This window comes from Rhizophagus irregularis, chromosome 7, assembly GCF_026210795.1.
Source record: "Rhizophagus irregularis chromosome 7, complete sequence".
Lineage (NCBI taxonomy): Eukaryota > Fungi > Glomeromycota > Glomeromycetes > Glomerales > Glomeraceae > Rhizophagus > Rhizophagus irregularis.
The window spans coordinates 3860109-3873113 of record NC_089435.1 but is presented as its reverse complement, the minus strand read 5'-3'; the positions used below and the strand labels follow the sequence as shown (position 1 = coordinate 3873113).

Genomic DNA, 13005 nt, shown 5'->3' with positions numbered 1-13005 from the left:
TCACTGTATTTAATAACTAAGAGATTATAAATATATATTCCTTTACCATTTGATTATAACAAGTACTCTTAGTTAACTATTAGCTTTTGAATCATTCATCACTGTAGTATAAATTCATTTTTGTAGTTATACGCAATGGTTTATGAATAGTGTTTACGTCCCTGAAAAAAAAAGTGAAAATTACATTATAAACTTAAAAAAACCAATAACAACTTGACTAAGCATTTATGTTTGAAATTCATTTTTTATTTCTATTGAGGGATCGTATTAAATCACGAAAAAAATTTTTTTTAACAAAAGAATGAAAGGAGAAATTACATTACATGAATTTTTTTAAAAATACATAATAAAGTTTTTTTTTTTGATCCAAAAATAATACATCTATATAAAATTTTCTATTTTTTATGTAAATATACAAAGTTTGAAACGGAAAAATGGCTTTGAAGGTTTATCTTCTTTTTGGATAACCACAAAAGATTGATTTACCATTTTGTGTACAGACTAAAATTCCAGGACAAGATCTTGAAACTAATTTACCATTATCACAAGTAAGAAATTCAGCACCACCTTCTTTGCCACAAACCATCGTTCCATTTTCACTACATGGAATATCTTGATTATTGTCGTCTTCATTATCATTGTCATTGTCATTGTCATTTTTGTCATTGTCATCGTCATTGTTATTGTCATTTTCATTGTCATTGTTATCATCGTTATTTCCATCATCATCATTTTGCGGAGGTTTATTATTATCGTTATCATCTTCCTGTGGAGGACTTTTGTTATCATTGTCATCATCCTGTGGAGGGCTTTTATTATCGTCGTCTTGTGTATCATCACCATCTTGTTTATCATCATTTTGTGGAGGTTTTTTATTGTCATTATTGCCATTACCAATCTTTAAAGCCAAATTAGCTTGAACATCTTCTTTTCTTGGACCAGAACCTACAGCATTACCACTATTTAAATCATCACCTTCGGGAGTTAAAATCTTTTTGAAAAGAGGAGGTAAATTTGCTCTTGTAATATCAATAATAGGTAAAGGTTCGGTGGCATTTCCCTCAATTTTAACATCAGCACAATTTTGATAAAATTCTCGATTTCCAACAGCATTAATCCAACTCCAAGAAAAGATACAATTTCCGGGACTATCACAAGAAGGAGCATTTTCAGGAATTTTAACTTTCCAACCTTCAAAGAAAATGTCAGGACAAGTTTTTTTATAAGAGGCAATAACGGTATAAGTTTTACCACCATCATAAGATAAAGAAAATTCACATAAACCACCATTATGTCTTGCTTGATCTTTTTGTTTATCTTCATCTTTTAATTTAGGGAAGTTTTGATTAAAAAATTTAACTTCAAAAACTTCTCCTGCTTTGAAAGTTGTAACGATTTTTTTATCTTTTGGATATCCACCACATGGAAATTTTTTAGGTGCACATCCCGATCCACCATTTAATGGTGCCATTATACATTCAAAGTCTTGGACAGCTGCATTTTTATTTAATGGATGTCCCCTAGTTGGAGGAAATGACATTGTAGTGTGCGATGACACGGAAGCGATAAATGTAGCGACAATTGTGAAAATAGCAGAAGAGAACTTCATTATTAGGATTTAGTAAATTAAAAAAAAAAAGGTAGAAAAGACTGATAGATAAATAAAACGAAAATGAAAATCTAAATCCGAAGTTATATTATATTTAAAAAACAAGAAGTTCTAGCCTGCTAGAAGGAAGAATTATAGTATGTGTATTTTTTTTTTTCAAACTTTGTATATAAAACAATAGAGCCCTCCTGAGGGATATTGATCTTATGAAATGTATTATTTTTGGATGAAGAAACATCTTACGATAAAATCAAGCCATATTTATAGAAAATTTTTTTGATTTGTCTTACAGTAAAGACGTTATTTTCTTCAATAAAGAATTAACACTTAATACATCACCCCTTGTTTTTCATCAAGTTTCATCATTCCCGGGCGTTTGCAAGAAATCATCTTATTCGCACAAATTAGTTTCGTGTAGATCATTACTTTATTACATGTTTACAAAGACAATTTCAGTTAAGAAAACAATATCAAGTGCACAAATAGAATAATATGTAGATAGTCTTTTCAAATATTACATTGCATAAATTTATGTATGTATTCTATTTGTTCCCTGTTTTTAATCGACCCATGCGTGTGAAACCCAGGAAATTCGTTGTTTTCAATTCATTGTGCAAATACTTATTTTAGTAATTTGTAATTAAAGGTGATAAGAAAAGAGTTAAATTTAGGTCTGAAACTTTTGTCAAATAAAACGTGCTATGCGACCTTAAACAAACAAGGAACAGGATGTGAAAAACCATTTGTTTGAGTACGCTCGTTCGGAATATTACACAAAAAAAAGGTGGAAAAAATATATTCACACGTTACACTTCACTCCCAATCATAATGTGACAAAGAAAATATATTGTTTTGAATTTGTATAATTAATTTAATGAAACAACGACGAGTTCTAACAATAAAATTATTAAATAACCAAATTTGTCACATAAACTAATTTCAGGAGTTGTGTGGAGTTGTTTCTAAATGTTCCAGTTTTAATAAACAAACAAATATGCGACAAAATCTTTTTTTTATCCAAATATGGAAATTATTTTAATTACATGTTGCACGAATATCTATAATAAGAAATTCACTAATTCCACACGAAAGAGGAGTTTATCAATTTTATTCAATTTATTTATTTTGACATTATTACATAAGCAATTTATTATGAAAGATTAAATCTTTGATTTATTTTTATTTAGTAGATCGACTTAAAAAGTCTTAACTGATTACAAAAATAGGGGGGACATTGTTAAGTAAATAATTATTGTCAAGTCTATATTTAAATATGCATATAGTATAATTGTATCTATTGTAATTAAAGAAGTACTACTCTCTTAATAAGGGGAACAATAATTTTGCCTTATATGATGATCAAGTTTTAATACTTTTTAAAGATGATCTCTAATGCTTTTCCAACAGCTTCTACATCTTCTAATAAAGAACCATGAGAAAATTCTGAAAAAACGGTTTCAAAAGGTATTCCTTGAGGTAATCTGGTACTTTCAAAGGGAACAGCACTATCACCACTAGTATAGATAGCCCTATCAAATAAGATACTATGTTTACCATCACATTTACCCATTGCATAACCACCATTGGTAAGATGATTATTACTAACTAATGTACATAATGGAGGATATTCAAAATCTTCAAAAGGTTTTTCTAAAGTTTTATGAAATCTTTTCGCGGCTTCTAAAGTTCTTTGAAGATAATCAATACGTTCTTGTTTACTTCCTAATTCATCATATCTTGGATTATCTTCATTAATAACTAGTGACCAGTCACTATTTTTCCATTCTTCAATATCAAAATAATCAACATTGGCATTTTTACTTAAATTATTTGGATGTTTGAAAGCATCTAATTTAGGTGGCATTAATGTGAATACCGTACGTAGAGCAAAATGTGATGCATCATCTTGTAATCTTTTATTAAATAATAATGAAATACCATGTCTTAAATTACCAAATATTCCAGGAGCTCCATTAAATGGTGTACCAGCAAATATGATCCCTCCTATTAAATGAGGTCTTTGATGTAATGCCGAAAGACTTATTAATCCACCATTTGAATGTGCGATTATATAAATTTTTTTATTCCCATTATTATTATAAATATTTTGAAGAAATTCAATAAAAACTTCAGTTGAAGCTTCATTTGTACGTCTCCAATCATATGAAAATTTATGTAATTTAAATTGTTGATTAATATTAATATTTGTATCATCACTCATACTATCGGATGTTGCACTAGATGATGACGATGGCAATTCTTCAATATTTTCTCTTTCCTTTTTTTTTAATTTTTTTTCTTCTTTTTTTATACTTCTTTCTCGAGATTTAGATAAATCATCCAGATGATTAACTAAACTTTCATAAAATTTTAACCATGCAACTTTTTTCACAATTCCGCCTGGGATTAATCTATCATGTTCATGTTTGGTTATATGTAATGGTAAATCTATTGATTCTTTACTATTAGGAAAAAATGGGGTATGTAATGATATCCATCCTGGTCTTTTGCTTTTTTCATCCACTAATTTTGACCCTCTAAATCCTGGTATTATCACTATATCGGAATGAATATATTCATACCCTGAAATTTCTTCAACAACTTTCTTCTTAAAAGTCATTTTTCCTTTCTAAATAAAAGAAAAGTAAGAAAAGAATAAATGAAAGGTATATTTATTTTTAAATATGTGAGAATGTGGTTTTTTTTTTTAAAAAAAAAAAAAGGAAAAGAGAAAATTTTTAATTGCGGGTGTATCCTTTTTATTTCAAAAAGTAATGATAATAAATAATACATATAATATATTTGTAATTGCATTTTCCGAAACATTTATTAATTAAATATGCATATATTTGAAACGTTTTTGGTTACACGAATTCCCTTAAGTTACATTGTGTTTAAATCACGTGAATTCGGTCCATAACCAATTTTAATTTATAGTTTTGTGGCCTAAATTATTGCTTAGTAATGAATGTTTTTTTGACCAAAGTCTTTTATTGATAACGCGAATCGAATCTATTTTTTAGTTGAAAAATCATGGCGAGAAATCTTGTGATAAATTTGAAGTTCAATTCAAATAAAAAAATGCGGACCGGACTCGAAATTAAAGTATTCGAGTCATAGAAATTTGGTAATTCATAAATAGAGAATAAAATCTGATAGAAAAGGTGATTTTCTTTCTTAATTTAATCAATAATTAGTCTTAGTCTTCCAAGTCTTCTACCAAGATTTTCGTCATAATCTTGTGCTGCCAGAATTAATTACACTATCTGTCGTATAATCCGCATCACATATCAAAACTAATTACGATTTTTGTGTGACCTTTCGATTCACATTTTATAGAATAAATAAAAAACCCAAACCTTGTTTAATACTACTTTTTTATAAAGTCAGTGTTCTATGTCAGTAAAAAAGTGAATGACGCCTGTCATTGTATATGTTGGTTGGCTGTGGTTTTCCTCCTTGTACCACTTTGTTACTCCAAATACAATACTTTTACCTGTTATATAGCTTTTCTCACCTAAAAGAGCTTGAGACCTGGCTATATGGTATACAATTTTTTTTTCCACTCTTTTTTTTTTTTTCCATAAACAAAACTATACATCTCTTTATTTATTCTTTGACGCTAATATTATTTTTATTCCTGTCAAAAGACAATTTTTACTTTTTTTTTAAAAAAAAATAATAAATTAAAACTTTGCATTCATGATGCACACGCTGGATTTAGCAAATTTCCCTGTTACGGACACTCTGAAGATGCTAGCTTCGCTTCTAGAAAAGATTACAAGTGCTAATGACCAATTAAAGTCACACAATATAAACCATACGGAGACATCACCCTCAACAGTTTCAGTAGCTTCCACACCTTCTTTCACGCGTTTTCATGCTCGTTCAGTTCCTTCAATAGATATTCATTCCTATCTTTCAAGGATACTGAAATATTGTCCAACAACAAATGAATGTTTCTTATCATTACTAGTTTATTTTGATCGTATGTCAAAGAATGCCATAGCAACAACTGGAAAACCTTTCTCTATCGATTCTTTTAATATTCATCGTCTAATAATTGCTGGTATCATGGTCTCTTCCAAATTCTTTTCAGACGTATTTTTCACGAATTCAAGATACGCAAAGGTATGGTAAGCAGGTTCTTTAAGGAACTTTTTTTTTTATGTTCCAAAGGTGCAACATGAATTTCTTTTTTTTTGTAGCCAAAGAAATATATGGGCGAAAAGGAAATTCTTCCTTATTTTTTTTTTTATAAACAGAATTGTTGGATAAATCAAGGATGTGAGCTATAAATGAATTATAAAAAGATTTATCCATCAATTCAATTTAATTCAATTAATTTTTTTTTTTTTGAAAATTGGATAAAAATTCAATTAAAAATTTTTTGAACCTCGGAGTTTTTATTCCTAAAATTTGGGGAAATTAATAATAATTTTTTTTTTAATATGGAATTCATTAGAATTAAAATATTTAATTGATTTTTAAATATATATATATATATGTATATGTATGTATGTATATATATATGTTTGGATATAATTTAAGAAACAATTAATATTTATTACTTTTACGAAATTTTTTTTTTTTTTTAAATGAGTGAAATCAAAAATACTAATTGTTTCTAGTCCATTTCTATTTTTTTATTATTTTTTGATTTTTTGAAATTATTTCAGAGAAATATTGGATTAATATATAAAAATTTTTTTCGTTCTGAATTCCTTTTTTGGATGTCTGTTACATATATGTATTTTTTTTTACCCAATATCATCCAAAATTAATAGGTTGGAGGACTACCGGTATCGGAGTTAAATCAACTCGAGTTAGAATTTCTCGTTTTAAACGACTTTCGTTTAGCAATTACAGTGGAAGAATTGCAGAAATACGGTGATCAATTACTCAAACATTGGGTAAAGGAAGAAGAAATGAGACAAGGTGCGGGCATATACGATAATATAAGATATCCTAATGGACATGGCAGATGGGATTCAGGACATAGCTTTGATAAGAGTCTAAGCAAAAGGTCACGTAAATTCCCTTCTACTGATGATACGACAAGTAAAGGTGGTGGATCGAAAGCAATGAAAGAAGAAGATCAAATAGAAAATAATCATCATGTTATTCGTTCGCATCGTCGGGATAGTAGTTTTTCTTCGACAAAGTCACTGAACATTACCTCATCATATCAATCAACGTTAACATCATCTCCACAACAATATTCAACACATTTATCAAAGACACCACCACCTCCATTACCTGGTTCATCACCATCAATGGTTTCAGCATCAAATGGAAATGGAAATTCCATTAATAATTCACCCATGCACGCTCCTTTCGCTTCAAGTAGCGTGTTTAATGCCCATCACCCCGTTTATCATCATTTGCATAAACCATATCCACATCATCCACACCACCAATCACAACATCATAGATCAATGAGTTTAGGTTCCACAATAAAACGTGCAAATAGTAGCGGTTCGTTACTTAGTCGTGCAAGAAGTGGTGACTTGTCAGATGATTTACAACAATATCATCATCCAAGACATTCATCACCAAAACCAATGAATCCAGAAGATCTCGCTTATCGAACAGCGGCGGCACCTCCATATTCATCAGCTCCTCCAACAACTCCCACATTAACTATACCAACTTCAAAATCTATAAATGGTAATAGAAATTGTCCTCAGCCTTCGTCTAACAATACTACCTTACCAACTCCATCTCCTACACATAATATAACAAACCTTATGCGACGTATGTCTCATGATTCTCCTTCAAATCCTTTTCAATATCCTCCACCTTCTTATCATTATCCGGCTTATCCACCAGCTCCATCAACACAGTCATTACCTACAACTCCTGTGACTACTTTACCTCCTTCACTTCCAGGACTATCTTTTAATACTGCTGCTATTAGTAATGCCATAGGAGGATATGCTCGTAGAGCTTCTCTTGCTCTTTTACCACTTCCCCGTCATTTAGGCGGATTTACTAGCAGTAGCATACCTTCTCCTGTATCAACAGTTCCTCCTGATAATTTGAGTCCTGGTCTTGTACGACGTGGTTCTGTTCCTGCTTGGAGTGGAAGTAGTATATCTAATGGTAATAATGGAAGTTCAAATGGTGCTAGTGGGTTAAATCCTGAATCAAGGAATTCGACAATGGGTAATGGGTCTTCATTATCAATTTCTTCAGTACCAATATCGTCATCATCATTGTCAGGAAAACAAAATACGATTGTGAATGGTCATGGACATAATCATATTCACACAAATGGTGTATCAACAACTCATGGTACACCGAGTGCTGAACTTTCTAAAAGAAGTAGTTGGGTGGTGGTTAACAATAATCTTTCAAATCATGGACTTTATAATCATGGACAGCATCATAATAGTCAAAATAATCATTTACAACATAATCATCACTTGCAAAATCACGGACACGGCAATGCATCTAGATCTTCATCATCTGATTCTTGCCATTCTTCTTCGACTACAGGTTCAAATTCGGGTAGTACGGCTTCAGATTCTGGTTTGTCAACGTCGATTTCTGTCTCTCGTATGACAACCAATGGAGACGAAAATTCCAATATCAATAGATCGAATAAGTCACGTGAAAATTAGATAGAAGGACCATGGAATATTATTTTGGGTTTTTTGAGGATAATATCAATTGTAATGATAAATAGAGATGTAATTAATATTTTCCACAATTTGTTTGATTAGGTGACAAGAATTCATTAAAATGAAGATAATTCGATTATTTTAAATTTAAGAAATGGATATTTTATTGGATTTGCACAAATTTGTGCCGTGGGTGGGTTTTTTTTTAATTTTTTTTTGATTACTTGACATTTTAATTTCATCATTTTATTATTATTATTGCATTGGGTTTGAAATATATATATATATATATTTTTTTTTTTTTTTTTTTGTAGTTTATTTTTATATTACATATTTTTTTGTTTTTATATATAAACCATCACATATTTTATTATATTATTATATTTGGGATATATTATATTACTGAATTCTTATATATATACATATACATAACATATATACATATTTTTTTTTCTCTGTATATCTTTTTATTTTTTATTTCCTATTTTTATTTTTTATATCAAAAAATTTATTGACTTTTATATTTTGAAAATTTTTATATATATATATATTTTCTGTATGTAATTATTTTTTATCAACAAAAAAAAAAATTATTTTATTTCTTTTATATATATTATATATTTGTATACTTGGTTATATATCATTAAAATTTAGCAGAAAAATTTTTGGTTTTTTTTTATATATAAAATTTTTCTTGGATGGTTTGTTAAAGTGATTTTTATTGAAGAATATTTTTAATTTTGGTAGTTTTAAAATTTATTCTGTAATTTCAGACGTAACAGCAAAGTGTTTGAAACTTTAATGGACATATGTTCAAACGCCCAAGGCACAAAAAAGTTTGAATCGAATATGTATAAAAATAAATTTTTTTTTTTGAAAACAGAAAATTTTAATGAAGCTTTTTTTAAAGAGTTAAATGTATATTGAATTTTTTTTTTTAAATGTGATACAATTACGAAAAAGAAATCTAATGAAATAATAATCCCAAAAAAATTTTTCTATAACCACGCGCATTCATTACGCCGCCTTTTTTTTAAAAAGAAATAATCAATATCTATTATCTACTAAAAAGTTCTAGTCTATTTTTCTTTCTTTTTTTTTTTTGAAAATTATACAAATTATACAAAGAGAAAAGAAAATTATTAATGATAATTTTTTTTTATAATGTATATATATTTATCTAATAAAAAAAAAATCTCATCTAATCATCATCTAAATTTTGAGCAGCAAGCTCGACTAATTCTTGTAAATCTTCTTTCAAATCTTCGTCTGCATTTGGAGGAACCATAATCATAATTTTTACATGTTTATTATTTACAACGAATTGTCGTAAGAAACCTCGGAAGGCCTGACTGATCTCGTCAATATCGCTGAAATCTAATATAATTTTTGGTGAACGTTCAACAGAAAGTTCAAGGTCCCGAATTATTTCTTCACAAAGTTCTCTCGTTCTTAAGGTTCGTTCTCCATATACATTCAAGTGAAGATGAGCAACCAAGAAACGGTCCTTAGAGAGCTTGGAAGGATCAGAAAATAATCTCATTGCTTGACGATAATTAAATTCCTTATCGAGATTAATTGCTCCATGAACCATTGTCCCTCTCCATTCTGCAACACCACGTATACGCATGACTGTATTGTCTATTTACACAGAATAAAGAAAAAGTATTTTAATTTTATAAATAATTTGTTATTAAAAATATTAATAATAATATATATTATATCATCAATATTCTTTTTACTTACCACTTTGTTCATATTCCTGTGTTCCAGAAATAATTTCGAGGTAACCTTGGTTCATTTGCGATAATTCTGAAGTGATGAAAAGTCCGACACCTTGATGACCACGTTGAATTCCTTTTGACGTGAATTGAGGGCGAGTTAAATTTAATGCACAAGCACGTGTTGAAACTTGTTTAGCTTCGGAAACGATTGCGTGATTAAGTGATCCTTTAAGGCCTACACCACAATCTGCGATGCAGTATAAAAGTTGCTAAAAACAAAACGAAAACAATGTCAAAATGATTATATTCAATAAGCATGTGAAATAAATTTAAGTTGATTATAAGTACATACCTTTTTTGTACTGAATAATAAACCGACCGTAAAGACAAAACGCGATTCTTCAAGTTGAGCATGAGCTGATACATTTTCAACCAATTCATTCAACATTAAGTGGAAACGTTGAGGTACATCTTTTCTCCAGTTCTTGATATGGTCATACCATTCATCACGGCGTTTAGGGTCATTTTTTTTGAAAACTGTCAAACGACAGTCTTTACTAACTAATTCAATCGCTACTGGGTCTTTTGGTTTCAAAGTCAGGATATCACGAATAGTTTTCTTTGCCGGCCAAGTGAAAGGTAGTTTAACTTTTGAAAAGTCGAATATAACGTCATGAATTGTTTTTGACATAACCAAGTCACAAGAATATTGAATTATTCCTGCTATAGAAGCAATTTCTATTCTAGCTTTTGGTGCCATAGTAAGAGAAATGTGAACGACGTCTTCGGATTTATAAGTCGGGTCATAAGGCAATTGCCTAACAACGTCAATGACTTGGTTAGCCCTTGCTAAGTGAACATTAATTGTTTTTGTTGGAGCCATTATTATGAGTGAAAAGTTTTTCTTTTTTTTTATTCGAGAACGAATTATTATTCAAAAAAAAAATTTTTTTTTCAATCGTGATACTTTTTTTGGTCTTTTTTGGAGGGTTTTTTAGTTTTTTTTTTTTTTAGTTATTTTCAATTTTTTTTATTTTTTTTATTTTTTTTTTTAAAAAGAAAAAAAAATTGAAATTTCAACTTTTTTTGCGACTCATCATTTCTGATTCTTTATATATATACACGAATGGAAGATCTCGAGTAGAAATATTTAAACTTTTTTTTTTATGTGGGTTAACTATTGTGTGACGATTGAAATCGTGTGACTAATAGGTCAACATATCACCTTTATTTAATAAGATAAGAAGAAACATTGTATAATTGTGATTTGATATTCCAATATGAAACACATAGGAGTGATGCGAATTCAATCGTGTATTAAGGAAATATTCTTTTTTTTGATTAATGGTTTTTTTTTTCTTATGCTTTTACTGTTATGTTTTACTTGAAATAGAAAAAAAAAATTGCAAACTAACCGAAAAATCGGAATCAAAATTACATTTTCAGATGACAATCATACTCCAGCGGCAATTTAAAAAATTACTTTTGCAGCCATTTCACCGTATTTGTCTTTTGAATATTGAAATTTCTTTTAATAAATCAAGACCTTTTCAAAACATTTTGAGTGGAGAGATACTGGAAAAAAAAATTAAAAAGTTGTTTTGAACTTATTCTGGAGAACAAAGTAATAAGGTCATAGGATTGCAGAAATGTTATGAATAAAATTATGTTTGTAATACAAATGACAAATTATTTACCCGCCTTTTTCCATACAAATAATAAAAATAATATAATACGCAGTAAAGTACTTTAATAAAAAGAAAAAAAAAAGCTCCCTAATCCTTAAATTGATTTATAACATAACGGACACAAAAAAAATCATTTCATATGATTTTAAAAACCACTTTGGAATCAACTTTCCTTCTAATCTTAAATTGTTATCGAGTTCCCCAATTAAGAGGTGATTTACGCGTTCGAATACATTTATCATAAGATTTTTTATTAACAAGTTTTTTTAATTGACTTGACCATTTTCAGATTGTTTTCAAAAGCTATTTTCACATGATAATGAAAGAGAAATTTACCAAAAGAAATAAATAATTAATAAACGGATAATTTAATAAATTTAATAGAAAAAAAATGAAAGAAAATGCGGATTCGATGAATATTCATTGAAAATGAGCTGATCGCTGCGGATAGTTAATAAACAATTATGTATAATGAAGAAATAAAAATTATGCGTGTAACCTTTTGTACTTAATTACTATTTAAAGGAAAAATCGGAAACTGTATAATAAATAAATAACGAATTCCGAAACCTTGCGGGGAAAAGAAAAAAGAATGAATATTAAAAGAGATTCGGAAAAAAGACGCAAAATAAAGAAGATGTAATGCACATTATCTAAGGAAATATTACCCAAATATTCCCACAATCCCACAATATAATGCATTATGACCAGTAATTTGGGATAAAGTGATATAAAAAAAAATCAGCCACAAATAAAATTTGTGACGATTAAACGAACAATATCAATTTTTTTTAAAAAAAAAAATACACAGACCATGAAAACCCTTGCATTAATATTTCGCAGCGAAACATTGTGTAATATTATATAGTATGACTAAAGAGAGAAGAAAGAAAGTGAAGAAAAAGGCATTGTATCAATACATTGTTTTAATTTAGCATCAATTTCATTGTATTATAATAATAATAATAATAATAATGTTATTTTTGGCTGAGTATTTTGTAAATATAAATAAAAATAAATAAAAAATTTCAAAAATACATTTAATACATATAATCACCTGCTTATAATGCAAAGAATTACTTGGAAATAATTGATTAAATATGATAATATTTTGAAAATGAAAAGAAATTTCCTAAATTTTTTCAACCATTCAAAATTAATTTAATAACGAGGGTAAGTATAATAATTTAATTATTAATTATTATTATACGTTAAATTTAAAAACTTTCTAATTTAAGTATACGTAAATCACTTCTTTAGTGATAATAATGATATAATGATCATTAGTAAATCAAAATTATTAATCACGGATTTAAAAAACCGGTTATTAAACTGGAATGACTTCAATGAAATTTTAA

General features: G+C 28.4%; 4 protein-coding genes across 4 annotated transcripts; 1 reads left to right on the top strand and 3 right to left on the bottom strand.

Moving 5' to 3' along the window:
* Window positions 1-213: 213 nt before the first annotated feature.
* Window positions 214-1837, bottom strand: OCT59_027607 (uncharacterized protein). Its single transcript, XM_025318976.2, has one exon. It carries the CDS (start codon window positions 1607-1609, stop codon window positions 449-451), a length of 1161 nt encoding a protein of 386 aa, XP_025174903.1. The 5' UTR covers window positions 1610-1837; the 3' UTR covers window positions 214-448.
* A 919-nt stretch (window positions 1838-2756) lies between these two features.
* Window positions 2757-4318, bottom strand: OCT59_027606 (uncharacterized protein). Its single transcript, XM_025318975.2, has one exon. The coding sequence runs from the start codon at window positions 4227-4229 to the stop codon at window positions 2976-2978; it is 1254 nt and encodes a 417-aa protein (XP_025174902.1). The 5' UTR covers window positions 4230-4318; the 3' UTR covers window positions 2757-2975.
* A 996-nt stretch (window positions 4319-5314) lies between these two features.
* On the top strand, window positions 5315-8235 carry OCT59_027605 (uncharacterized protein; the record flags this gene model as incomplete). Its single annotated transcript, XM_066137104.1, has 2 exons — window positions 5315-5740; window positions 6397-8235. The coding sequence occupies 2 exons, from the start codon at window positions 5315-5317 to the stop codon at window positions 8233-8235; spliced, it is 2265 nt and encodes a 754-aa protein (XP_065993524.1).
* Window positions 8236-9109: 874 nt separating this feature from the next.
* Window positions 9110-11075, bottom strand: OCT59_027604 (uncharacterized protein). Its single transcript, XM_066137103.1, has 3 exons — window positions 10312-11075; window positions 9982-10228; window positions 9110-9876 (listed from the first exon to the last, which is right to left on the bottom strand). Exons 1-3 carry the CDS (start codon window positions 10840-10842, stop codon window positions 9437-9439), a joined length of 1218 nt encoding a protein of 405 aa, XP_065993523.1. The 5' UTR covers window positions 10843-11075; the 3' UTR covers window positions 9110-9436.
* Between the last annotated feature and the right edge of the window lie 1930 nt (window positions 11076-13005).

Excerpts from the sequence above, each read along its gene's own strand:
- OCT59_027604 (XM_066137103.1), bottom strand. The coding sequence starts at position 10,842 with ATGGCTCCAACAAAAACAATTAATGTTCACTTAGCAAGGGCTAACCAA. Across the intron at positions 10,229-10,311 it reads TATTATTCAGTACAAAAAAG|CAACTTTTATACTGCATCGC; the intron begins GTATGTACTTAT and ends TTTTGTTTTTAG. Across the intron at positions 9,877-9,981 it reads ACAGGAATATGAACAAAGTG|ACAATACAGTCATGCGTATA; the intron begins GTAAGTAAAAAG and ends CTGTGTAAATAG.
- OCT59_027606 (XM_025318975.2), bottom strand. The coding sequence starts at position 4,229 with ATGACTTTTAAGAAGAAAGTTGTTGAAGAAATTTCAGGGTATGAATAT.
- OCT59_027607 (XM_025318976.2), bottom strand. The coding sequence starts at position 1,609 with ATGAAGTTCTCTTCTGCTATTTTCACAATTGTCGCTACATTTATCGCT.